The 26,695-nt window shown below is 43.4% G+C and overlaps 2 protein-coding genes and 1 pseudogene across 2 annotated transcripts; 2 read left to right on the plus strand and 1 right to left on the minus strand.

Annotated features, from left to right (window-relative positions):
* LOC120029658 overlaps nucleotides 1–4,252 on the minus strand; it is a 20,064-nt pseudogene extending 15,812 nt beyond the window's left edge.
* On the plus strand, nucleotides 3,719–15,570 carry LOC120029965 (guanine nucleotide-binding protein subunit alpha-13-like). The gene is made up of 6 exons (XM_038975274.1): nucleotides 3,719–4,079; nucleotides 4,691–4,917; nucleotides 13,274–13,324; nucleotides 13,429–13,629; nucleotides 13,748–13,882; nucleotides 14,100–15,570. Exons 1-6 carry the CDS (start codon nucleotides 3,797–3,799, stop codon nucleotides 14,334–14,336), a joined length of 1,134 nt encoding a protein of 377 aa, XP_038831202.1. The 5' UTR covers nucleotides 3,719–3,796; the 3' UTR covers nucleotides 14,337–15,570.
* A 4,916-nt stretch (nucleotides 15,571–20,486) lies between these two features.
* LOC120029659 (mucin-2-like) lies at nucleotides 20,487–22,820 on the plus strand. Its single transcript, XM_038974940.1, has one exon. It carries the CDS (start codon nucleotides 20,487–20,489, stop codon nucleotides 22,818–22,820), a length of 2,334 nt encoding a protein of 777 aa, XP_038830868.1.
* Nucleotides 22,821–26,695: the final 3,875 nt, after the last annotated feature.

Below are 26,695 nucleotides of genomic sequence, written 5' to 3' on the forward strand. Positions count from 1 at the left end.
GGACTCCGACACTGCTCGACCTAATATACAGTTGAAGTTGGAGGTTAACATACACCTTAGCCAAATACATTTCAATTCAGTTTTTCACAATTCCTGACGTTTAATTCTAGTAAAAATTCCCTGTCTTAGGTCAGTTAGGATTACCACTTTATTTGAATAATGTGAAATGTCAGAATAATAGTCCCATGGTGTTGAATAGTCCTTAATAGTCCCGTGGTGTTTATACTTGCGTACTATTGTTTGTACAGATGAATGTGGTACCTTCAGGCGTTTGGAAATTTCTCCCAAGGATGAACTAAGAGTTTTAATGACTCCAACCTAAGTGTATGTAAACTTCCGACTTCAACTGTGTCTATATTTCCTAATTCCATTCTTTTACTTTTAGATTTCTGTGTATTGTTGTGTATTGTTAGATATTACTCCACTGCTAGGAACACAAGCATTTCGCTAAACCCGCAATAACATCTACTAAATATGTGTATGCGTCTAATACAATTTGATTTGATTTGCTGGTTGCAAGGACACACCCAAGAAACACCCACATCATACCACATTCCCAAGTCAACTCATGTTGGTTGATGTCACGGCCCGCCAGCATTTCTTGAGGAGCAAGCCAAAAAATGAGGCCAAATCAGCGGGTGCAGTTCCCCTTTAATTAAGTTACACAGAGAAGCCAGTTTTAGTACCCTGTTGGTAAAAGATGCTGGCACAACAAGCATGGTCCCAGCTGGGAATGCAACAAGAGTTTGTCCTGTCCAGTACGGTTAGTACAAATGGGTTGGATTATCTGCTGGCTGCTGGAGGTGCTAATACTAATCACACAATAATAGATCAGATAATACTGATCACACAAGTTTGTGAAATGCTGTTCACGAAAGTAATGTATTTACACTTTGCACATTGAGAATAGGTGGTCTCATTTTACTGCATAGGCTAGCTCTCTCACACTCTTATTAACACCTGTGAAACAACTAAACATGACTAGCTGGTTAATTGTAAATATAGACAGGCTTTCCTGGGAATGAAGTTTTATTTATCCAGAGGAACAAATCCATAACAGCTGAGTTTTAAAAATGGCTACTGTAGGAGAAAATGGCATGCTATTATTTATTTTTTTATCATGATGTATTATTATCATATAGGTGCATTGGGTCGACAAAACCGGATAATAATACAACACATCACACTCCACTGCCCAGCGTGTGATGAACGAATAGTCGATACAGTGGGGCAAAAAAGTATTTAGTCAGCCACCAATTGTGCAAGTTCTCCCACTTAAAAAGATGAGAGAGGCCTGTAATTGTCATCATAGGTACACTTTAACTATGACAGACAAAATGAGGAAAAGAAACCCAGAAAATCACATTGTAGGATTTTTTATGAATTTATTTGCAAATTATGGTGGAAAATAAGTATTTGGTCACCTACAAACAAGCAAGATTTCTGTCTCTCACAGACCTGTAACCTCTTATTTAAGAGGCTCCTCTCTCCTCCACTCGTTACCTGTATTAATGGCACCTGTTTGAACTTGTTATCAGTATAAAAGACACCTGTCCACAACCTCAAACAGTCACACTCCAAACTCCACTATGGCCAAGACCAAAGAGCTGTCAAAGGACACCAGAAACAAAATTGTAGACCTGCACCAGGCTGGGAAGACTGAATCTGCAATAGGTAAGCAGCTTGGTTTAAAGAAATCAACTGTGGGAGCAATTATTAGGAAATGGAAGACATACAAGACCACTGATAATCTCCCTCGATCTGGGGCTCCATGCAAGATCTCACCCCGTCGGGTCAAAATGATCACAAGAACGGTGAGCAAAAATCCCAGAACCACACGGGGGGACCTAGTGAATGACCTGCAGAGAGCTGGGACCAAAGTAACAACGCCTACCATCAGTAACACACTACGCCGCCAGGGACTCAAATCCTGCAGTGCCAGACGTGTCCCCCTGCTTAAGCCAGTACATGTCCAAGCCCGTCTGAAGTTTGCTAGAGAGCATTTGGATGATCCAGAAGAAGATTGGGAGAATGTCATATGGTCAGATGAAACCAAAATATAACTTTTTGGTAAAAACTCAACTCGTCGTGTTTGGAGGACAAAGAATGCTGAGTTGCATCCAAAGAACACCATACCTACTGTGAAGCATGGGGGTGGAAACATCATGCTTTGGGGCTGTTTTTCTGCAAAGGGACCAGGACGACTGATCCGTGTAAAGGAAAGAATGAATGGGGCCATGTATCGTGAGGGCATTGAAGATGAAATGTGGCTGGGTCTTTCAGCATGACAATGATCCCAAACACACAGCCCGGGCAACGAAGGAGTGGCTTCGTAAGAAGCATTTCAGGGTCCTGGAGTGGCCTAGCCAGTCTCCAGATCTCAACCCCATAGAAAATCTTTGGAGGGAGTTGAAAGTCCGTGTTGCCCAGCAACAGCCCCAAAACATCACTGCTCTAGAGGAGATCTGCATGGAGGAATGGGCCAAAATACCAGCAACAGTGTGTGAAAACCTTGTGAAGACTTACAGAAAACGTTTGACCTCTGTCATTGCCAACAAAGGGTATATAACAAAGTATTGAGATAAACTTTTGTTATTGACCAAATACTTATTTTCCACCATAATTTGCAAATAAATTCATTAAAAATCCTACAATGTGATTTTCTGGATTTTTTTTCTCATTTTGTCTGTCATAGTTGAAGTGTACCTATGATGAAAATTACAGGCCTCTCTCATCTTTTTAAGTGGGAGAACTTGCACAATTGGTGGCTGACTAAATACTTTTTTGCCCCACTGTATATATTTTGATAATTAAATATAGCAACACACTGTAGCCTAGATGTCTGCATCTGCCCTGCAGCATAACGATCTCTGATAGAGCTAACCTACCTACCTTTTTGAGACATGCCATCCTAGGTCGGAACCTCTGTCCATGATCCCGTACGTTTCTGATGGTCATGTTGTCTGCCTTCCTCCCCTATTATTCACTATGATAACGGCTACACTCTTAATGAATGTAGCCTAATATTTCTCCAGCCAAAGGGAAGACGCTAGATGCGAAGGAATAAGCGAGCAGGTTATCAATACAATGACCAGCATGCATCGATAGGGGTGGAGAGGGAGATCGTATTAGCCAATCAGGGCACGGTTCTATATTCCCACCAGTGAACCACCTGTCTGTCTGCCATAGCCTGCTATATGAAGTAAGGTAACCGATATGCTCTGCATTTATGCAACTGTGTGGTGTGACCACCAGGTGGGGACATTGGATCATACATCTCAGAGCCTAAATGATTCATGATCAAATCATGATTGTAATTTGGCAGTGTTGAATTGTTCTGTTAAATGTTAAATTAGAGCTTTGATGTGATGTGAATAATAAGGTATTTCAATGTTATGATTTTAGGAACAGCTATTTTGTTTAATTTGGTCAACTTTGGTCAAAAATGTGGTCGAAATGAGGATGTAAAAAAGTTTTATCAATCCAAACTTTTGCAATAATTTCAAGTAGGTCCCTCCCCGTTTCATTCCGTTTGTTTCCGTTACTAAACGTTTTGCAACAGAATCTGCGTAATGAATACACCCCTGATATTTTTCCACGTATTGGTCTTTTGTTCAATCAGATCAGCTCTTTCTTGGGTAAAAGATCAGAATTGGGCTGCCTGTGTAAACGCAGCCAGTGTGTACTTACATAGAAATCATTATATTTATATGGCGTAGAGTAGACAGTAGCGTTTCCGCGCTCCTCACATGAACGCGCAAACTCTCTCCCGTGTATCGATGAAGCTGGTTGAAACATGGCGGACTTCCTGCCGACCCGATCCGTGCTATACCAATACTTCCCTGCTTGCCTGCTTACCAACACCGAGGTTGAACAGCTGAGGAAATCTAAGGCGATTGACAAAAGTATTTCCCGGGACAAAACCTACGTGAAACGACTAGTGAAGATACTTCTACTGGGCGCGGGCGAGAGCGGCAAATCCACTTTCCTCAAACAGATGAGGATTATCCACGGGCAGGACTTCGACCAGCAAGCTCGAGAAGAGTTCCGGGCAATAATTTACAGCAATGTTATCAAAGGTAACTAGGGAGAAAGTCGACTGGACTATATCTGAAAAAACTACATTAACATTCTTAACGTTCGTCTTTCGGGCCCGACTGTAACCTGAGTGGTGAAATCTTTTTGGCAAAGTTACCATTATGATTATAAGTGGAGCTGCTATCCGAAGTTAGCAGCAGATTAGCTAGCTACTGTAGGGGTTTAGCTTCAGAAATACAAATTCCCCGTTTAGTGGAGGAACGCCCGACTATCGACTAGTGTGGGAGTATCGCCGTTTCTAATGTAAAATTGCAATGTTATGTTATAACTAGCTAACTAAATCAGATATACACAAATAATGACGCAAAAAAAAGGCATTAGGACGCCTCTTTAGAAAATTTGACTTCCTGCTGCCAGCTCTAAAATTCAACTCATCTAAAGTTATTCTTGAGGTTTTTTTTTCAGTTTCGTTTGAACAGTGGTGTAACATGCCTCCATAGTGACCAAACTATCTAACTGTGGTTTATATCCTCGAACATTCAGACTTCTTTTAAATCAGCCTTGTTGCCTTCTGATACTTGTCAGATAGGGTTGTGGGCCACAGAGACCCCCGTGTGTGTGTTTAACTCTAAACCCTATCTCTCCCCTTCAGGTGTGCGTGTGTTGGTGGATGCACGGGAGAAGCTTCAGATCCCCTGGGGTTCCCCTGACAACCAGGTGCACGGAGACAATGTGATGTCATTTGACACACGATCTTCGATGATGGTGCACGGCCAGGTGGAGACGAGCGTGTTCCTCAAGTACCTGCCCTCTATCCAGGCCCTGTGGGCTGACGTTGCCATACAACAAGCCTACGACAGACGCAGGGAGTTCCAGCTGGTCAGTACACACACACGCATGCACAGATACACACACAGACTCATCAGGCCTCTGCAGACTGGCTGAAGTGAAAGTGAAACTGAGTAGAGACCAGAGACTTGCTGCTGCTTCCTCCCTTGTCTCTCAATGTCTCTGCATATGTGTTAGTTTGGTGTTTGTGTCGGATGCTCAAGCTGCACGTGCATCAGTCTGTTAGCTGTGCAGACCTCAGCTCTCCTCTCTTGACACCTGGTGTTTCCTAACACACACACTAGGGCTGGGAATTGCTAGGGACCTCACGATACAATATTATCAAGATACTTAGGTACTGCTGCGATATGTATTGAGGTTTTATCATGATTCTGTTGTATTGCGAATCGAAAAAAATTATTATGTTCGATGTAATACTCACTCTGTCTGCTGCAGAGGAACAAGGAAGAGCCATGAGAAAATTAGTTGGAGTCATGGAAATAAATGCTGATAACGTTTAGTCGAAGTTTGCGTACACAGATTTGCAGACGTTATCGCAGGTGCGGTGAAATGCTTGTGTTTCTAGCTCCAACAGTGCAGTAATATCTAGCAATACAAGCAATGCACACATAATCCAAAAAGTAAAAAGAAAGAAATTAAGAAATGTCGGAACGAATCGAATTAGCAACCCAAATAGCACAGGTTGGCTCACCATAAGATGTGGGAACAAGCTATAGATGGAGAAATACATGAGTATTGGTGAGATCGAGTATGATTTGTGCTGGAATGCTGATCTGCTTACAGGCAGAACACACACTCACTCAAAGCCCTGTACCGGCTGCATTCAATACTAACACTGACATAAGTGACAAAGCAGAAATACAGCAGTGACAGACAGATTTACAGGATGCCAAGGAGCTATATAAGTCAGTGTCAGGCCTGAAATTTCTTGATTTTAGGGGCAAGGCCATCCCCACATACTGAGCACTTGTTGGCAGCTTTTCATTCACTCTGCCGTCCAACTCATCCCGAACCATCTCAATTAGGTTAAGGTCAGGTGGTTGTGGAGGCCAGGTCATCAGATGCAGCACTCCATCACTCTCCTTCTTGGTCAAATAGCCCTTACACAGCCTGGAGGTGTGTTTTGGTCATTGTTCTGTTGAAAAACAAATGATAGTCCCACTAAGCGCAAACCAGATGGGATGGCATATTGCTGCAGAATTCTGTGGTAGCCATGCTTGTTAAGTGTGCCTTGAATTCTAAATAAATCACTGACAGTGTTACCAGCAAAGCACCATCACACCACCTTCCCACATGCTTCACGGTGAGAACCACACATGCGGAGATCATCCGTTCACCTACTCTGCGTCTCACAAAGACACTGCGGTTGGAACCAAAAATCTCATTTGGACTCATTAATGTCCATTGACTGTGTTTCTTGGCCCAAGCAAGTTTCTTATTATTATTGGTGTCCTTTAGTAGTGGTTTCTTTGCAGCAATTCGACCATGAAGGCCTGATTCACGCAGTCTCCTCTGAACAGTTGTTGATGTGTCTGTTTCTTGAACTCTGAAGCTTTTATTTGGGCAGCTACTGAGGTGGAGTTAACTCTAAATAACTAATCCTCTGCAGCAGAGGTAACTTTTTAAAAAACATTTATTTAACTAGGCAAGTCAGTTAAGAACAAATTCTTATTTACAATGACGACCTACCGGGGAACAGTGGGTTAACTGCCTTGTTCAGGGGCAGAACGACTGATGTTTACCTTGTCAGCTCAGGGATTCGATCTAGCAACCTTTCGGTTACTGGCCCAATGCCAGGTAGCCTAACCACTAGGCTACCTGCCGCCCTAACTCTGGGTCTTCCTTTCCTGTGGCGGTCCTCATGAGAGTCAGTTTCATCATAGCGCTTGATGGTTTTTGCGACTGCACTTGAAGAAACTTTCAAAGTTCTTGAAATTTTCCGCATTGACTGACCTTCATGTCTTAAGGTAATGATGGACTGTCGTTTCTCTTTGCTTATTTGAGCTGTTCTTGCTTTAATATGGACTGGGTCTTTTACCAAATAGGGCTATTATCTGTATACCACCCATACCTTATCACAGCACAACGGATTGGCTCAAACGCATTAAGAAGGAAAGAAATTCCACATTTAACAAGGCAGACCTGTTAATTGAAATGCATTCCAGGGGACTACCTCATGAAGCTGGTTGAGAGAATGCCAAGAGTGTGCCAAGCTGTCATCAATGCAAATGGTGGCTACTTTGAAGAATCTCAAATATAAAATATATATAATATACCTCCGACTTCAACTGTATATTAGGTCGAGCAGTGTCGGAGTCCGGAGTACAATTAAGTGATAATGCCCGAGAAGCCGGTGTTTGGAGGATATATAGGCACGGGTGTAAGGCACGGGTGTTAGACCCGAGACGAAGTTGAGGTCCGGCAAAACTTTTTGGGTTACTACATGATTCCATATGTGTTATTTCATATTTTTGATGTCTTCATTATTATTCTACAATGTAGAATAATAGTAAAAATAAAGAAAAGCCCTTGAATGAGTAGGTATGTCAACTTTTGACTGGTTATATATATATATATATATATATATATATATTGTTTTCCCCTAACCCTACCAAATCAAATTTTATTGGTCACATTCACATTTAGCAGATGTTATTGCGGGTGTAGCGAAATGCTTATAAAGTTGCTTAGGAGCTAGAAGCAGAGCTGCCCTATCTGTCGGTGCCATCTTGCTAAGGGCCACCCCTCCCCTAATTGGAGTAAACAACACTTAGGCTTCTACTTCCATCTTATTCATACTATATCAATTTTACAATAGTTATTTTTGATTTGTTTTTAGTCCCATCCAGCTACTTTCAACCCCTCCCATCTATTTCTGAACATCATCCAGTTTAGATTTGTTTGCCATATATATATTTCAACTGTGCTGTGATGTTTCACAAAAGTTCTGAACCTTTCTATTCTCATAGTTTCTAAAGATTGTAAATTAAAGAATCATTTTTGCTAAGAGTTATTATATTATTGATCAATTTGACAAACGTTTTAAATCGCCCAGCAGTGCTATTTGCAGAGTTGGCTCCAGTTAAATGTTGCAATTCTTCAGGCATTCCTGAACCTGTGACCAAAAACAAGCTACATTGGTTGCAAGAATTTTGTATAATAATTTGAAAGTTAAAAACAAAATTTTCGAATTTGTGTATTAATTCATAAACCATGTGCCATGGAATCGGTACATTGAAAATCTCTTGCCAACTATTTTGCTATATGGCACAGCTGTCAATACTTTTTTTATTTAAATAGGCAAGTCGGTTAAGAACAAATTCTTATTAACAATGACGGCCTACCAAAAGGACAAAACACACATCACGACAAGAGATACACTTTATGACAATGAGGCATGTCTTACTGTGTTCCGACCATAGGAGTGTAAGGGGATTCTTTAATAAAAACATCCTCATTTGTCATTGAAACCAGTATTTCTGGTTTCAATGACAGACACAATGACAGCCACAGACACAATCCTAGTCATATTAAAAACCCATGCTAGTTGTTGCATTTTTAGACCTTTATAAATTATCAAGGATATTTTCATCTCTGTCATATGAAACCGCTCGCAATTGCGGTGCGCATTGGAGATTGGAGAGTAGGTTTTTCCCGCTAATTGCATTTTGGAACATTCACGCTTATAGCCTACTGCCGTTTTGCGCATTCCCGCGCTCATAATGTGAAGAAATAGCCTAATATTTTAACAACATTTTAAGCTAAATGTTCTGATGGATTTTATTTTTTTATGGGGCATTACGATCACACAAGGGGGCATCGACAGCCGGGAAGTCAGTCTGATGTAACAATTTGTGTTTATAACTCTGTGTGGGTGTGTGTCAGGGTTTACGTCAGCCGGTAATAGCCGGCTTTTGGCCATTTTTTTTTTTTTTTAATAAATGAAAATCTGATAAATAAAACTGCCGCCAGCCAATTGTCCGGGAAAGAAAAAAACATCCCGTTGCTAAATAATGTTTTTTAACCTATTCATTGATGGAAATGCATTTGACTGGTCTTGCTTATCGGTCTATAGGTTCATTTTTGTAGTGCACTGCATATAGAGGCTATGAGCGGAAATCTGTCACGACAGCGGGAGAGCTCATGCTGCTACAGCTGCTCAAACAGCTCATTTGTTGGCTGCTGGAGTGAAACGTGATTTTATAAGCCCAATCATTGTGTAACAATTCTAAATGCAATTGTGTGTTAAGTTTTGATAGCCACGATTTTAAAAGCGCTAAAAACATGATTTAAATTTTTTTTCCAACTGGTAATTAAAGCGTGCTTCCCATTCACCATTCAAGTGGATGTATGCAGGCTTCAGTGCATCACACCACTTTGCAATGAGCTGGAGGCAGTATGCATTTTGGAAACATACAGTATACTTAATTGTTTGAAGCCTGAATGTTTTACGTCATATTATGAGGCATGTCTTACCTTGCTTCAAAGTAAAACCCGACCATAGAAACGTGGAGGCAATTATTTTATAAAGACTTCCATATGCCATTGAAACCAGTAGCCGATTTTTCTCATTTGTTTTCAAATAAACTTTCTTTCATTGTCCAGTAGCCAAAGCCACAATCCTAGTCATATTAGCAACCCATGCTTATTTCTGCATCTTTAGATCTCACCTCTTTCTTAATTTCTAACTGATTTTCATCACTGTCACATGAAACAGCTGACATGTATAATGCACTTTTGACAAGTGTTTTCCTGCTAATTGCATTATGGAACCAACATTCGCACGTTTTGTATTGCCTAGGGTGCGTTGCCTAGGGTGCGTTGCCTAGGGTGCGTTGCCTAGGGTGCGTTGCCTAGGGTGCGTTGCCTAGGGTGCATTGCCTTATGCACATTGCTGCGCTTTATAATGTGAAGAGATAATAGTTTATCAACATTTTAAGCAAAACTTTCTGGTCTGTTACCTCAGATTCATTGCATTAAAAAAAAAGATCGATAATTCATACAACCTATCGTCCCACAACTGTCCCAGAGTCTATTTGGAATTGGCTGTTTCTTTCTCGCACAGTACGACAAGCTGACCAATAGAATAGGTCAACAATAGATTGACATAGTGGCTAGTGATTTTGTTGTTTGTTACTTGTCTTCTTGGCACAGGAAAAGTAAATGTGGCAGTTATTCTAACATCTTCAAAGTGCGCATCGGCATTCGGTAAGGACACACGCCATTGCATCCTCGACTTGCATGTTCTGTTAAGATGAATAGGCCTAGCCATAATCTAAATGTGATTTCTGTCATTCTGAGAACTGTGGGTGGATGCCCTAATCAGGTTGTGCGGTAAATTTCTCAAATGTCCTTTAAATTAAAATGCTGCTGATCAAATGTTCGGTGCCACATTTTCCTAACGGGAATCCTGGTGTGTGTGTGTGTGTCTTTACAGTAAGAAGGGAGGCAGGATCTGTTACAGAAAAAAAATAGTTGTATGCCTAGCTCACTTTTGGGTTGTAGCTGAGGCCATCTGTCAAATGATATCCTGGTTCCAGTAGCACAGGGCCTGTGTGTATGTTGATCCGTGTGTGTGTATAGTGTAGGCCGTCATTGTAAATAAGAATTTGTTCTCAACTGACTTGCCTAGTTAAATAAAAAATAATTTAAAGGTATTCTGCCTGTATGGACAGACACTTGAGCTCTGGTTTGATCAACTCTACATACTCTGTAATCTTATCCTACTGCACACAGACAGACACAGACAGGTTTTTCAGGCCAGGTGAGTTGTAAAGATAAAAGGCGTTTAGTGTTATTATCGAATGTGTACAGTAAAACACTCACACACACACGGTTGTGATCTAATCATCACGAAGACACAAGAATAGATCGTTTTTTAATTTACACTTCTGTAGCTTTCAGGGGTAGAGTGAGTACATGCTCTAACACACACACTCAGACTGGAATGTGAGCCAGACTTGGCTGTGCAGGCTCATGTTTGGGCACGCCACACTTACTGAGAAACAACACCAGACCAGGAGGACAGGGTGGAAAACACACCCACACTCCGTTACACAGCGCACACACATACAGGCACACGAATGCTCACTTCACATGGATGCACTACAGGGGATGGCAACTTGCGGCCATTCCACTGCAAGGGGTTGGCATCATGTGGCCAACCTGTTTTTTTGAGGGGGGGGTCCAAAAACACTAAAATTACCAGGATTCAGTTACAAATTTGTTTAATTGAGGAAATCTATTCCCAAGTTTTCCCACAAGTAAAAATAGACCTATGTGAGCATATTTGATTCTGAGTTTGTACATACAGTGCATTCGGAAAGTATTCAGACCCCTTGACTTTTTCCACATTTTGTAGCCTTATTCTAAAATAAATTCAATATTTATTTTTTCTCATCAATCTACACACACTACCCCATAATGACAAAGCGAAAACAGGTTTTTAGAAGTTTGTGCAAATGTATAAAAACATAAAACCCGATACCTTATTTACATAAGTATTCAGATCCTTTGCTATGAGACTCAAAATTGAGCTAAGTTGTGTCCTGTATACAGCATTCTTGATGTTTCTATAACTTGATTGAAGTCCACCTGGGCAAATTCAATTGATTGGACATGATTTAGAAAGGCACAGAACTGTCTATATAGAGTCCCACAGTTGACAGTGCATGTCAGAGCAAAAACCAAGCCATGAGGTTGAAGGAATTGTCCGTAGAGCTCCAAGACAGGATTGTGTCGAGGCAAAGATCTGGGGAAGGGCACCCAAATGTCTGCAGCATAGAAGGTCCTCTAGAAAACAGTGGCCAACATCATTCTTAAATGAAAGAAGTTTGGAACCACGCAGACTCTTCCTAGAGCTGGCCGTCTGGCCAAACTGCGCAATCGGGGGTGAAGGGCCTTGGTCAGGGAGGTGACCAAGAACCCGATGGTCACTCTGACAAAGCTCTAGAGTTCCTCTGTGGAGATGGTAGAACCTTCCAGAAGGACAATCATTTCTGCAGCACTCCACCAATCAGGCCTTTATGGTAGAGTGGCCAGACGGAAGCCACTCTTCAGTAAAAGGCACATGACAGCCCGCTTGGAGTTTGCCAAAAGGCACCTAAAGACTCTCAGACCATGAGAAACAAGATTCTCTGGTCTGATGAAACCAAGATTGAACTCTTTGGCCTGAATGCCAAGTGTCACATCTGGAGGAATCCCTACAGTGAAGCATGGTGCTGGCAGCATCATGCTGTGGGGATGTTTTCAGCGGAAGGGACTGGGAGAGTAGTCAGGATCAGGGGAAAGATGAACGGATCAAAATACAGAGAGATCCCTGATGACAACCTGCTCCAGAGCATTCAGGACCTCAGACTGGGGGCGAAGGTTCACCTTCCAACAGGACAATGACCCTAAGCACACAGCCAAGACAACGCAGGAGTGGCTTTGGGACAAGTCCCTGAATGTCCTTGAGTGGCCCAGCCAGAGCCTGGACTTGAACCTGATCAAACATTTCTGGAGAGATCTGAACATTTATGTGCAGCGACGCTCCCCATCCAACCTGACAGAGCTTGAGAGGATCTGAAGAGAATGATAAACTCCCCAAATACAGGTGCCAAGCTTGTAGTGTTATACCCAAGAAGACTCAAGGCTGTAATCGCTGCCAAAGGTGCTTCAACAAAGTACTGCGTAAAGGATCTGAATACTTATGTAAATGTGAGATTTCAGCTTTAATGTTTATAAATTTGCTAAAATTTCTTGACCTGTTTTTGCTTTGTCGTTATGGGGTATAGTGTGTAGATTGATGAGGGGGGGGGACTATTTATTCCATTTTAGGTTAAGGCTGTAACGTAACAAAAAGTGAAAGTGTCTGAATACTTTCCCAATGCACTGTATAAAGTTTGTATGTGAAAACTACTTCTAAGACCATACATTCAGTTGTTCCGAACACACTTGAGCTGAAGAGGGAGGCTCACTCTGCTGCAATTTAAGGTGTTTACATGCCCTAATAATTTGAAAGATTGCTCAGAAAACCATGTTTTAATTGGCGTAGGTTTACTTCGATTTTTGACCTTTTGCCAATTCAAGATAAGCAGAGTAAGGTGTTTTATATGACTATTGCATAATCTGCCTGCTCCCATAATCAGCTTAATATCGAATTATTAGTATGCATGTAAACGTGCTCAATGAAATCAAAGTATGACATTATTGTTATTTTCAAACATAATCAATATTTAGGCTTAGTTGTGGTCAATGTGGTTTTTCCAATGATTATAATTGACCTACCACTGTAGTACACTCACTCACTCATTCACATGCAGCAGTTTTAGGCTGATGTGTGTACATAATCCGAGTATTAGTAGGATTGGCAATGAAGCTAAAACACATTTCTCTCCTCTCTCAGGGTGAGTCGGTTAAGTATTTCTTGGACAATGTGGAGAAGCTGGGGGAGCCGGTAAGTTTCTCTCCCTCGCCCTCTTTCCCTCCATAAATCACTCTGCCTCCTTAACACCCCCATCCACTTCTCCTGTCTTCTACTCATCCCTCTCTCTCCTCCAGAGCTACATCCCTTCCCAGCATGACGTCCTGCTAGCCCGTAAGCCCACTAAGGGCATTCATGAGTATGACTTTGAGATCAAGAGTATTCCCTTCAAGATGGTGGATGTGGGAGGACAGCGCTCGGAAAGACGGCGGTGGTTTGAGTGTTTTGACTCTGTCACCTCCATACTGTTCCTAGTGTCTTCTTCAGAGTATGACCAGGTACACACACATTGGACACTCACGCAAACTGAACACGCTCACCACACACGCCCTCTGTTTCTCTCTCACACACACAGACACACTACCTAATTTATTTTTTGTCCCCTGTGTGTGCTAGGTCTTGATGGAGGACAGGCAGACCAACCGGCTGAGAGAGTCGTTGAACATCTTTGAGACGATTGTCAACAACCGAGTCTTCATCTCAGTCTCCATCATCCTCTTCCTCAACAAGACTGACCTGCTGGAGGAGAAGGTCCGTACAGTCACATTCCCCGTAATCACAAACTCGTTCACCTAAGACAGTGTGCTTAGAGATGCCTTGCATCGCATGAGTCCTCACTGAAGAAAATGGGCTCTTAGCTTTTCAGATAGAAATATATTGATGTCAAGTGTTGTAATTTGAGGCCAAACCAACCTTCTGATTGTACTGACGTTCCATGTTATGTTCGTCTGATCCTTGTTCCCGGCAGGTCTTGAATGTTTCGCTAAGTAAATACTTCCCAGAGTACATGGGGCCGGACCACAGCCTGCCGGACGTCCAGAAGTTCCTAGTGGACTGTTTCCGGGAGAAGAGAAGAGACTTGACACAGAAGCCTCTCTACCACCACTTCACCACAGCCATCAACACAGAGAACATCCGCCTGGTGTTCCGAGATGTCAAGGATACTATCCTCCATGACAACCTCAAACAGCTGATGCTCCAGTGAACTATGACCTCCAGAGAGGACCTGAGCAAAACCAGCCTCCGAGAGGACCCCAGAGAGGACTTATTCTCCTGCCTGAAAGAGGACCTGATTGAGGACCTCTCACCTTTTTAAAAGAGGACCTGCAATAAACCAGCCTTTAAGAGGACCTGGTTGAGGACACCCATGCCTTGGGGAGGACCTTGACGTTCCACTTCTGTTTAGATGTTTTTATTTGGTTTTTACTGCCCTGTGGTGAGTGGATGGTCTAAAGACTGCTCTGAAGTCAGTTTGGCTAGGGACATGATTGAATGCTGGATAATAAGCTCTGTCCCTGGGCCAGTTTGATGTCTACCCTGAAGCATACCGTGCTGTCATAGCCCTTCTCCTGGTCCACTGGTCTGTGTGACTAACTGATGGAGAAACCATAACGCCTTCATACAACATCTTAATAACCCTTAATCACTGTGTGTGTGTGTGTGTGTGTGTGTGTGTGTGTGTGTGTGTGTGTGTGTGTGTGTGTGTGTGTGCGCGCGCGCGCACGCGCATGTGTTAATCTGTACTGAGCTATCTGTGTATACCTGTCTAGCCTTAGGTATTTGCGTAAACTATCATTTAATCAATCATGTTCTTGATCACCTACATTCCAATGTGTGTGTGTATACAGTTAAATGTCTGCCTTCCTATTCCCTGGTAGTTATCTTGTAACTCTGCTGTAAGAACACACACACTTGCAGCAGGCAGGCGTGCCGGTTAGCTAATATTGTTATCTCAGGGTTGTATGGAGACCATTGTATAAATGTCATTATTGTGTCTGTAGTCTTGTCTAGACCCCTCAAATTCAAATCTGGACCATCGTTGCTTTTTTTCAATTTTCCCCCTCTAGTCAGGGACTGGTTTAGACCTGGGACATCAGGTGGGTGCAATTAATGATCAGGTAGAACAGAACCAGCAGTACTCCATACCTCGTAGGGTAATATTTGAATACCCCTTGTCTATATTGGATACTCCAGGTTAAAGCTTTAGATTCTTAGTTAAATGTCTTCTGTGAGAACCTGGAAGAAACGGGCTGCAACGGCGAGGTACTATCTGAACTTGCCCAATAAGGAACGCCTGTTCTTTTTTTCATTGCACAATGTTTTGAAACGTTTTGCTACAGTGTGCTCTAATGAATACAACCCAGAAGAGCAGAGGGGTGTGTCTCAGACCCTGGGCTGCATTCATTTGTTATATATATATATATATATATATATATATATATATATATATATATATATATATATATATATATATATATAACCTTCAGGTAGATCCATACATGCATGTTAATTCCTATATGAACGTTCTATAACGCCTCCCTCCCCTTCCATTGGTGCCCTCGTAAAGGGACGTGCATTGCATTAGACAGCCTCTCTGGCCATCTGTTTGATGTTTATAGTTGTACAGACTGACTCCAATTTATATTCTAGTTGAAATGTTTTTGTTTCTTTCCTGTCTATACTGTAACCTGTGTTGTTGACGACCATTGTGTGTGTGTGTGTATACTGTCCTAATGTGTATAGGTATGCTGACACTGTAAAATCTGCCACCTTTATAGGCTGACTCCAGATCAGCGTTTGAACGTTTCTCTCCTGCTAAATCACACTCTGCCTTCACCGTAAGTGTATAAGGATCAACTGTCATAGTTTCCCTCTAGCTACGGAGATGACGCGTCTGTCTTTCCACTGTACCTCTCTGGCTCTGGCCTTGTACATACTGACACCTGATGCCTTAGTTGTAATATAAAACACTTGGTTTACTTTCATGTGTAAATGGTTGTTTAAAAAAATGGGCAGATGATGATTGCTGTTTCACACTTTGCCTTGTCGTTGAACAGACTATGGACATGTTTCCTTTTTCTAACAATCAGCGTTCTTCCTTGTTTAATGCCACTCTAACCGTTAAAATAAAACATATTTCTTTAACGAAGTGTGACTTGTCGTTCATTCACGCCATAGACTATAAAGTAGGGGTTCTCTTGTTCTGGAACAGAAGCCTCCGCAGTGTGCATGCTTCAACTCCCCAGGACCTGATTAGACCAAGGTTTCTCAAGTTCAGTTGAACTAAAGAGATCCATCCTCTGACTAGACTGCCTTAAAATTACATCTAAAAAGGAACTACATTTGATTGTTTTCCTACTGCTCTACACAACCTGCTCCACATTTCCAATCTGAATGAAGTATAGAAATGTTTCTAAAGGATTATGCGATGATGAGATCTTCATTTATGTCTTCACACCCCAGAGTTGATGCTTGGTGGAAGCACCTTTGACAGGAATTACAGCTGTAAATAATTTTAAATAGGATTCTACCGACCCTGCACAACTCTTAGAGCAACATATCCATTGTTTTTGTCAAAATTGCTAAAGCTCAGTAAATTTGTTTGGAAGTCACTGAAGGACAGCAATATTCAAATTTTTCTATTTTTTTTAAGCAGATTTATGTCAGGACTGAGACTAGACCCCTCAGGAACACTCAACACCTCTTAGAAAGCCATTCTGGTGTGTCTTCGGCATTACGATTTATGTAATTGTCCATCTGAAAAATACAACTATCCCAGGATTAGTTATTCAGAAGACTGAGGCAGTTGTTCCTCTAACTTTTTACCTGGGCTTTGTTCCTTTCATATTTATTTTGATCCTGACAAACTCGAGTCTCTGACAGTGACAAGCATACCCATGACATGATGCTGCCCCCATGATACTTGAAAATACAGGGGCAGTGGTGTGTATTCATGGATGCCATGGGAAGCCAGGCTTCCCCAAAAAGGAAAAAATATATTTTTTGTTTTTCTGTCGTTCATAAATGTCCTTCACTAGAGGTTGAATGTACAGTGCCTTCGGTAAGTATTCAGATCCCTTTACTTTTTCCACCTTTTGTTACGTTACAGCCTTATTCTAAAATAGATTAAATAAATACAAATCCTCAGCAATCTACACACAATACCCCATAATGACAAAGCAATTTTTGAATACAAAAAATACCTTCTATACATAAGTATTCAGACCCTTTGCTATGAGACATGAAATTGAGGTCAGGTGCATCCTGTTTCCATTGATCATCCTTGAGCTGTTTCTACAACTTGGAGTCCACCAGTGGTAAATTCAAATGATTGGACATGATTTGGAAAGACACACACCTGTCTATAAAAGGTCCCACTGTTAACAGTGCATGTCAGAGCAAAAACCAAGCCATGAGGTCAAATGGAATTGTCCGTAGAGCTCCAAGACAGGATTGTGTCGAGGCACAGATCTGGGCAAGGTTACCCAAATACATTCTGCAGCATTGATGGTCCCCAAACACACAGTGGCCTCCATCATTCTTAAATGGAAAAACTCTGTTTTCGCTTTGTTATTATGGGGTATTGTGTGTAGATTGATGGGGAAAAGGTTTTATTTAATCCATTTTAGAATACGGATGTAACGTAACAAAATGTGGAAAAGGTCAAAGGGTCTGAATACTTTCCGAATGCATTGCATATCAGTGTCAAGGCTACTGAGGGGAGGATAGCTCATAATAATGGCTGGAACGGTACTTTTGGAATGACATCAACCCATGGAAACCGTGTGTTTGATGCATTTGATACCATTCCACTAACTCCGTTCCAGCCGTTACCACGAGCCCGTGCTCCCCATTTAAGGTGCCACAAACCTCCTGTAGTGTCAAGGCATATGAACTAACAGGTTATAGAGCAAACAACGCAATTATCACAACACATAGGTTGTAAAATGCATTATTTTCCCTGGCTTGCCTTCCCCAGTGATTTTACCCACACACCGCTTTATGTGATAACTGGCCAAAGGGTGTGTAGACTCACTAGGCACTGTAGTGGAGCAGCAGTTTCCACTAGGGGGCAGCAAAGGTCTATTTCAGTAAAATCACTGTCGACTACTAGATACATTATATCTGATGTTTTTATCTTTACAACTGTAACCAATTGCTGTATTGGTAACGAGTGAAATAAAAGTTTTGCAAAAGTAATGTCAGACATTTGGTAACCAGTTATTAATACCAATAAGGCTCCTCTGGAGTTTGTATACATCAATGATGTCTCTCTTGCTGCTGGTGATTCCCACCGCTACGCTGACGACACCATTCTGTATACTTCTGGCCCTTCTTTGGACACTGTGTTAACAACCCTCCAGACGAGCTTCAATGCCATACAACTCTCCTTCCGTTGCCTCCAATTGCTCTTAAATACAAGTAAAACTAAATGCATGCTCTTCAACCGATCGCTGCCTGCACCTGCCCGCCCGTCCAGCATCACTACTCTGGGCGGTTCTGACTTAGAATGTGGACAACTACAAATACCTAGGTGTCTGGTTAGACTGTAAACTCTTCCTCCAGACTCACATCAAACATCTCCAATCCAAAGATAAATCTAGAATTGGCTTCCTATTTCGCAACAAAGCATCCTTCACTCATGCTGCCAAACATACCCTCGTAAAACTAACCATCCTACCGATCCTCGACTTCGGCGATGTCATTTACAAAATAGCCTCCAATACCCTACTCAATAAATTGGATGCAGTCTATCACAGTGCCATCTGTTTTGTCACCAAAGCCCCATAAACTACCCACCACTGCGACCTGTACGCTATCGTTGTCTGGCCCTCGCTTCATACTCGTCACCAAACCCACTGGCTCCAGGTCATCTACAAGACCCTGCTAGGTAAAGTCCCCCCTTATCTCAGCTCACTGGTCACCATAGCAGCACCCACCTGTAGCACGCTCTCCAGCAGGTATATCTCTCTGGTCAACCCCAAAGCCAATTCCTACTTTGGCCTCCTCTCCTTCCAGTTCTCTGCTGCCAATGACTGGAACGAACTACAAAAATCTCTGAAACTGGAAACACTTATCTCCCTCACCAGCTTTAAGCACCAGCTGTCAGAGCAGCTCACAGATTACTGCACCTGTACATAGCCCATCTATAATTTAGCCCAAACAACTACCTCTTCCCCTACTGTATTTATTTATTTATTTTGCTCCTTTGCACCCCATTATTTCTATTTCTACTTTGCACATTCTTCCACTGCAAATCTACCATTCCAGTGTTTTACTTGCTATATTGTATTTACTTCGCCACCATGGCCTTTTTTTGCCTTTACCTCCCTTATCTCATCTCATTTGCTCACATTGTATATAGACTTATTTTTCTACTGTATTATTGACTGTATGTTTGTTTTACTCCATGTGTAACTCTGTGTTGTTGTATGTGTCGAACTGCTTTGCTTTATCTTGGCCAGGTCGCAATTGTAAATGAGAACTTGTTCTCAACTTGCCTACCCGGTTAAATAAAGGTGAAAAAAAATATATATATATGGCCAATATACCACGATTAATGGCTGTGTCCAGGCACTCTGTGTTGTGTTGTGCTAAAAACAGCCCTTAGCCGTGGTATATTGGCCATATATCACAAACCCCCGAGGAGCCATATTGCTTAACTAATGTATAGATCATGTATAGTTTTTTATTCTGACAATAAAGTTAGTCATTAGAGGTAAAAAATAAAACATCTAAAAATAAAACATAATTAATATAATCTATACTGAACAAAAATATAAACGCAACATATAAAGTGTTGGTCCCATGTTTCATGAGCTGAAATAAAAGATCCCAGATTTTTTTAATATGCACCAAAAAATTATTTCTCTAATTTTTTGTACAAATTTGTTACATCCCTGTTAGTGAGCATGTTTCCTTTGCCAAGATAATCCATCCACCTGATAGGTGTATCATATCAAGAAGCTGATTAAACAGCATGATCATTACATAGGTGGACCTTATCCTCAGTAGAGGCGTGTCCATTTTGTGGGAAAACTTTTCTCGAGACTTAACAGCCACCTTCCCAAATGCAAGATGGCTCCAGTCACCATGACAACACAAAGACCCCCCTTGCCTACTTAACCTAATCACATGTAAGAAGAGCAAAAAGACATCATCATCACCTTCAAGAATTTCTACAAAGAGTCAGAAGACATCATCTTCATCATTTTCTCCACCTTCATCAGCACCACCGGCAAAGACAACTAAGACTAAGAAAACATCATCATCTTCCTCATCATTGCAAACTACTAAGAAGAGTAAGTAGACACTGTCATCACCATCTTCATCTTCCACACCATCAACTAAGAGTATGAAAAAGCAGAAGCTCCTTGAGACTTTGATAGTCTCCAAGGAGAGTTTGGTTAAATATCCAGCCCAGACCCCCACGAATCTCAAAGCTACAACAACCACAACCAAGCTCAACGCAGCCCCAGCCCTAGACCCTGCTACAGACACAGCCAAGACTAAACCCAAAGCTACTTCAGTCAAGCTCAACGCAGACCCAGCCCCAGACCCTGCTACAGACACAGCCAAGACTAAACCCAAAGCTACTTCAGTCTCGCTCAACGCAGACCCAGCCCCAGACCCTGCTACAGACACAGCCAAGACTAAACCGAAGGTTACTTCAGTCAAACTCAACGCAGACCCAACCCCAGACCCTGCTACAGACACAGCCAAGACTAAACCCAAAGCTACTTCAGTCAAGCTCAACGCAGACCCAGCCCCAGCCCCTGCTACAGACACAGCCAAGACTAAACCCAAAGCTACTTCTGTCAAGCTCAACGCAGACCCAGCCCCAGACCCGGCTACAGACACAGCCAAAACTAAACCCAAAGCTACTTCAGTCTCGCTCAACGCAGACCCAGCCCCAGACCCTGCTACAGTCACAGCCAAGACTAAACCCAAAGCTACTTCAGTCAAGCTCAACGCAGCCCCAGCCCCAGACCCTGCTACAGACACAGCCAAGACTAAACCCAAAGCTACTTCAGTCAAGCTCAACGCAGACCCAGCCCCAGACCCTGCTACAGACACAGCCAAGACTAAACCCAAAGCTACTTCAGTCAAGCTCAACGCAGCCCCAGACCCTGCTACAGTCACAGCCAAGACTAAACCCAAAGCTACTTCAGTCAAGCTCAAAGCAGCCCCAGACCCAGACCCTGCTACAGACACAGCCAAGACTAAACCCAAAGCTACTTCAGTCAAGCTCAACGCAGACCCAGCCCCAGACCCTGCTACAGACACAGCCAAGACTAAACCCAAAGCTACTTCAGTCAAGCTCAACGCAGCCCCAGACCCTGCTACAGTCACAGCCAAGACTAAACCCAAAGCTACTTCAGTCAAGCTCAAAGCAGCCCCAGACCCTGCTACAGACACAGCCAAGACTAAACCCAAAGCTACTTCAGTCAAACTCAACGCAGACCCAGCCCCAGCCCCTGCTACAGACACAGCCAAGACTAAACCCAAAGCTACTTCTGTCAAGCTCAACGCAGACCCAGCCCCAGACCCGGCTACAGACACAGCCAAAACTAAACCCAAAGCTACTTCAGTCTCGCTCAACGCAGACCCAGCCCCAGACCCTGCTACAGTCACAGCCAAGACTAAACCCAAAGCTACTTCAGTCAAGCTCAACGCAGCCCCAGCCCCAGACCCTGCTACAGACACAGCCAAGACTAAACCCAAAGCTACTTCAGTCAAGCTCAACGCAGACCCAGCCCCAGACCCTGCTACAGACACAGCCAAGACTAAACCCAAAGCTACTTCAGTCAAGCTCAACGCAGCCCCAGACCCTGCTACAGTCACAGCCAAGACTAAACCCAAAGCTACTTCAGTCAAGCTCAAAGCAGCCCCAGACCCAGACCCTGCTACAGACACAGCCAAGACTAAACCCAAAGCTACTTCAGTCAAGCTCAACGCAGACCCAGCCCCAGACCCTGCTACAGTCACAGCCAAGACTAAACCCAAAGCTACTTCAGTCAAGCTCAACGCAGACCCAGCCCCTGCTACAGACACAGCCAAGACTAAACCCAAAGCTACTTCAGTCAAGCTCAACGCAGACCCAGCCCCATACCCTGCTACAGTCACAGCCAAGACTAAACCCAAAGCTACTTCAGTCAAGCTCAACGCAGACCCAGCCCCAGACCCTGCTACAGTCACAGCCAAGACTAAACCCAAAGCTACTTCAGTCAAGCTCAAAGCAGCCCCAGCCACTGCTACAGTCACAGCCAAGACTAAACCCAAAGCTACTTCAGTCAAGCTCAAAGCAGCCCCAGCCACTGCTACAGTCACAGCCAAGACTAAACCCAAAGCTACTTCAGTCAAGCTCAAAGCAGCCCCAGCCACTGCTACAGTCACAGCCAAGACTAAACCCAAAGCTACTTCAGTCAAGCTCAAAGCAGCCCCAGCCACTGCTACAGTCATAGCCAGCACTAAAGCCAAAGCTGCTTCTAAGAAGAAGGTGTCACTGAAAGAGCTAATTGAGCTATCCGCTCAGACAGCCAGAGCTGCTGCCACACTATCCAAGGATCCTTTAGCAGGGAAAAAAAGAGAAGCAAGATGCTTCTGGCAGAAGGTGGAGTTTGGGAGCAGTAGAGAGGAGTGGTCAGCTCAGACCCCGCATCCAAGACCACACCACCAGCACAGCTGACCTCAAACGTGACCGTCAGTACAGCAAGACAACCGCATTGGACCATAACCCAACCATAACCTTTGACCTAAAAAAAAAACAGTCTACGCAGCAAGACAAGCAACAGGGACCACTCACGGTCAACCACGTTTCAACAGTGCTGGATCGTGTTCAGACCACGAACACTGATCATAACAAAGACCATCTATACAACAAGACCAGATGTCTTTTCACGGTTGACCTTGTTCAAAGCTCAACCACAAACCCCGCCCTCAGTGGTAACCGTGAAACTGTTGGCATGTTAGCGCCCGAAGCTAACTCAGTCCAGTCGCCAACCCTCAGACCTCACTAACTGGACTAGTCACAAGCAAAAGCCAACACTAACCGAGAGAATAAGAGATCTCAACAGCAACATACAACCCAGCCTTCCCCCCTCCCTTTCAGCCATCACCTCTGTTCCCTCTGCCCCTTCCCTCACCTCTTCAGGATTACCCCACCGTGGCCTGAATAGAGGGTCACCCCACCTCAGCCTTTTAATTTCTCTCCCTCTCTCTGTGTCTCCATCCTTGTACTCTGATCCTGCCTCTCTCTCCCTCCTCCCTCCTCACTCAATACCCCTTGGACCCCCCCCCCCCCGTATGGACGCAATGCTTGAGATAGGACTCAAGATAACGTCATCACCCTGCTATCTTACTGGCCCAATACTGGAAGGACTGATGCTTCATGCATCTACTCGGTTCACTCCCTGTCTCCCATTCTCCCCTCCTCCTCCCTCTCACCCTCCCACTCTTTCTGCCCCTCCTCTTTTCTTTCTTTCACCTCCGCCACTCAACACCAGGAAGTACGGCACTGAGCAGAGGATAATGGGTCAGTAGTGTTTGTCTAGTCCTACTTTATTTAGACTGGCTAACACCGTTAACCTTTGACACCCCTACTCCCTGTAGAAGAGATGATGAGTTGCAGGTGCACTGTCTCTAGGGGAGGTGAGGCTGAAGGAACTGCCTGGCTTGATCGCTAACCGAGCTCCCGTCAACCCCATACAGGGAATACTGGCCCTGCACAGAGGTAGGACACTCACTCACACACACTCACTCACACAGTATCTTTTTGATTATCCCAAGATATAGCTCACTTCCAACTGTCAGTGGTACTACGGGAGGTACTCTATATAGACGTGAGGACAGGTGGAATGGGAGGAGTGGCCATGCTGCTCGCAGGATACTGCATCCTCAGCTACACCTGCAGCTACCCACACATCAGTAAGTGTGTCCATGTGTTTGTCAATTCAAACTCTTTCAAGAAAATCTTTCTTTAATGACTGCGTTTTCCCTCTATAGAGCATGATCGCTGGAGGAAGTACCACTGAGCCCTGGCGGTAAGGGTCAGACTAAGGGGAAACCTCTGTCACTCAGGGACGGAGCCCCTAGTGGTGGAGACAAGATGTGCAGAGCTGTAGTCTCGTGTTACCTGGAAATAAAGGCTAGAAGAGCTGAAGCTATGGCGAGTTCTCTACATAGAATCGTCTGTGAGAGGTGGGAGAATGTGAAAGAGGCAACACTAAGGTGCTGAGCGAAAAAGTCTCATTTCAGTTTCATAGTCAGTCTTCTAGTCTAGACGTTATATATACACTATATATACAAAGGTATGTGGACACCCCTTCAAATTCGTGGATTCGGCTATTTCAGCCACACCCGTTGCTGGCAGGTGTATAAAATTGAGCACACAGCCATGCAATCTCCATAGACAAACATTGGTAGTAGAATGGCCTTACTGAAGAGCTCAGTGACTGTCAACGTGGCACCATCATAGGATGCTCCCAGTTTGTCAGGTTGTCAAATTTCTGCCCTGTAAGTGCTGTTACTGTGAAGTGGAAACGTCTAGGAGCAACAACGGCTCTGCCACAAAGTGGTAGACCACACAAGCTCACAGAACGGGACCGCCGAGTGCTGAAGTGCGTAGCGCGTAAAACACGTCTGCCGGGACAGGGGCTGAGATTAAAAATAAAAGAATATAGGACAAAACACACATCACGACAAGAGAGACAACACAACACTACATAAAGAGGGACCTAAGACAACAACATAGCAAGGCAGCAACACATAACATCACAGCATGGTAGCAACACAACATGGCAGCAGCACAAAACATGGTACAAACATTATTGGGCACAGACAACAGCACAAAGAACAATAAAGTAGAGACAACAATACATCACGCAAAGCAGCCACAACTGTCAGTAACAGTCTTTGAATGAAGAGATTGAGATAAAACTGTCCAGTTTGAGTGTGTGTTGCAGCTCGTTCCAGTCGCTAGCTGCAGCCAACTGAAAAGACAAGCGACCCAGGGATGTGTGTGCTTTAGGGACCTTTAACAGAATGTGACTGGCAGAATGGGTGTTGTATGTGGAGGATGAGGGCTGCAGTAGATATCTCAGATAAAGGGGGGCCTAAGAGGGTTTTATAAATAAGCATCAACCAGTGGGTCTTGCAACAGGTATACAGAGATGACCAGTTTACAGAGGAGTATAGAGTGCAGTGATGTGTCCTATAAGGAGCATTGGTGGAGCACCCTTACCTGCCGATCTATAAATTACATCTCCGTAATCTAGCATGGGTAGGATGGTTATCTGAATCAGGGTTAGTTTGGCAGCTAGGGTGAAAGAGGAGCGATTACGATAGAGCAAACCAGGCCTAGACTTAACCTTAGCCTGCAGCTTTGATATGTACTGAGAGGACAGTGCACCGTCTAGCCATACTCCCAAGTACTTCTATGAGGTGACTACCTCAATGTGCTACCATAGTGCAAATGTTAAAGTTTGGTGGAGGGGGAATAATGGTCTGGGGCTGTTTTTTATGGTTCGGTCTAAGCCCCTTAGTTTCAGTGAAGGGAAAGCTTAACGCTACAGCATACAATGACATTCTAAACAATTCTGTGCTTACAACTTTGTGGCAACAGTTTGGGGAAGGCCCTTTCCTGGTGCAGCATGACAATGCCCGTGTACAAAGCGAGGTCCATACAGAAAGTGTTTCTCGAGATCGGTGTGGAAGAACTTGACTGGCCTGCACAGAGCCCTGACCTCAACCCCATCGAACACCTTTGGGATGAATTGGAACGACGACTGCGAGCCAGGCCTAATCGCTCAACATCAGTGTTCAACCTCACTAATGCTGTTGTGGCTGAATGGACACTAGTCCCCGCAGCAATGTTCCAACGTCTAGTGGAAAGCCTTCCCAGAAGAGTGGAGGCTGTTGTAGCATCAAAGGGGGGACCAACTTCATAATAACGCCCCTGATTTTGGAATGAGATATTCGACTAGCAGGTGTCCACATTCTTTTGGTCACGTAGTGTATCAGTATATATCTGAAGTATTTATGTGGTTTTCTTTTTTCTTTTTTCTGTTGTGATGAAAGGGAAGGATACTTCAACAGCACTTGTATTACTAGGACTAGTTAAGATTACTTGTTGTGTGAACAGCAACGAAGTGAAACCAGAACCTGTGAAGGGCTCCCAAGCCTGTCCACCTGCCCTCTGTCATTCTTGGACTGTCTTTGTATATGGCTCATGATTTCGCTATACCAGCAACATGCTACGTTGTAAGTCTGTGGTGCCTTGAATTAATTGAATGTGAAATAATGACCAGCAGTATGAGTTTAAACTGGACCCCACAACAAACTGAATGTCTAAACTACCACCAATAATACATTTGTTGGAGAATGTATTAAATCAATCAGGCTGAGCCAGTTTATGATTGTATTCAAAAATGAATTTATTATTGACCTATTTTTGCTGTTGTAGTAAACACACAAACTAGAAATGAACAACTGACAGTATTTTGTAACAATTTCTCTTGGAACACTTCAAAGCCAACAGAATAAAAAAGAACTTCATTTTTCTCG

Source organism: Salvelinus namaycush, chromosome 35 (assembly GCF_016432855.1).
Source record: "Salvelinus namaycush isolate Seneca chromosome 35, SaNama_1.0, whole genome shotgun sequence".
Classification (NCBI taxonomy): Eukaryota; Metazoa; Chordata; class Actinopteri; order Salmoniformes; family Salmonidae; genus Salvelinus; species Salvelinus namaycush.

Coding starts and splice junctions, on each gene's coding strand:
- LOC120029965 (XM_038975274.1), top strand. CDS start 3,797: ATGGCGGACTTCCTGCCGACCCGATCCGTGCTATACCAATACTTCCCT. Junction 4,080..4,690: donor TTACAGCAATGTTATCAAAG/GTAACTAGGGAG, acceptor TCTCCCCTTCAG/GTGTGCGTGTGTTGGTGGAT. Junction 13,325..13,428: donor TGGAGAAGCTGGGGGAGCCG/GTAAGTTTCTCT, acceptor TCTCTCCTCCAG/AGCTACATCCCTTCCCAGCA.
- LOC120029659 (XM_038974940.1), top strand. CDS start 20,487: ATGAAAAAGCAGAAGCTCCTTGAGACTTTGATAGTCTCCAAGGAGAGT.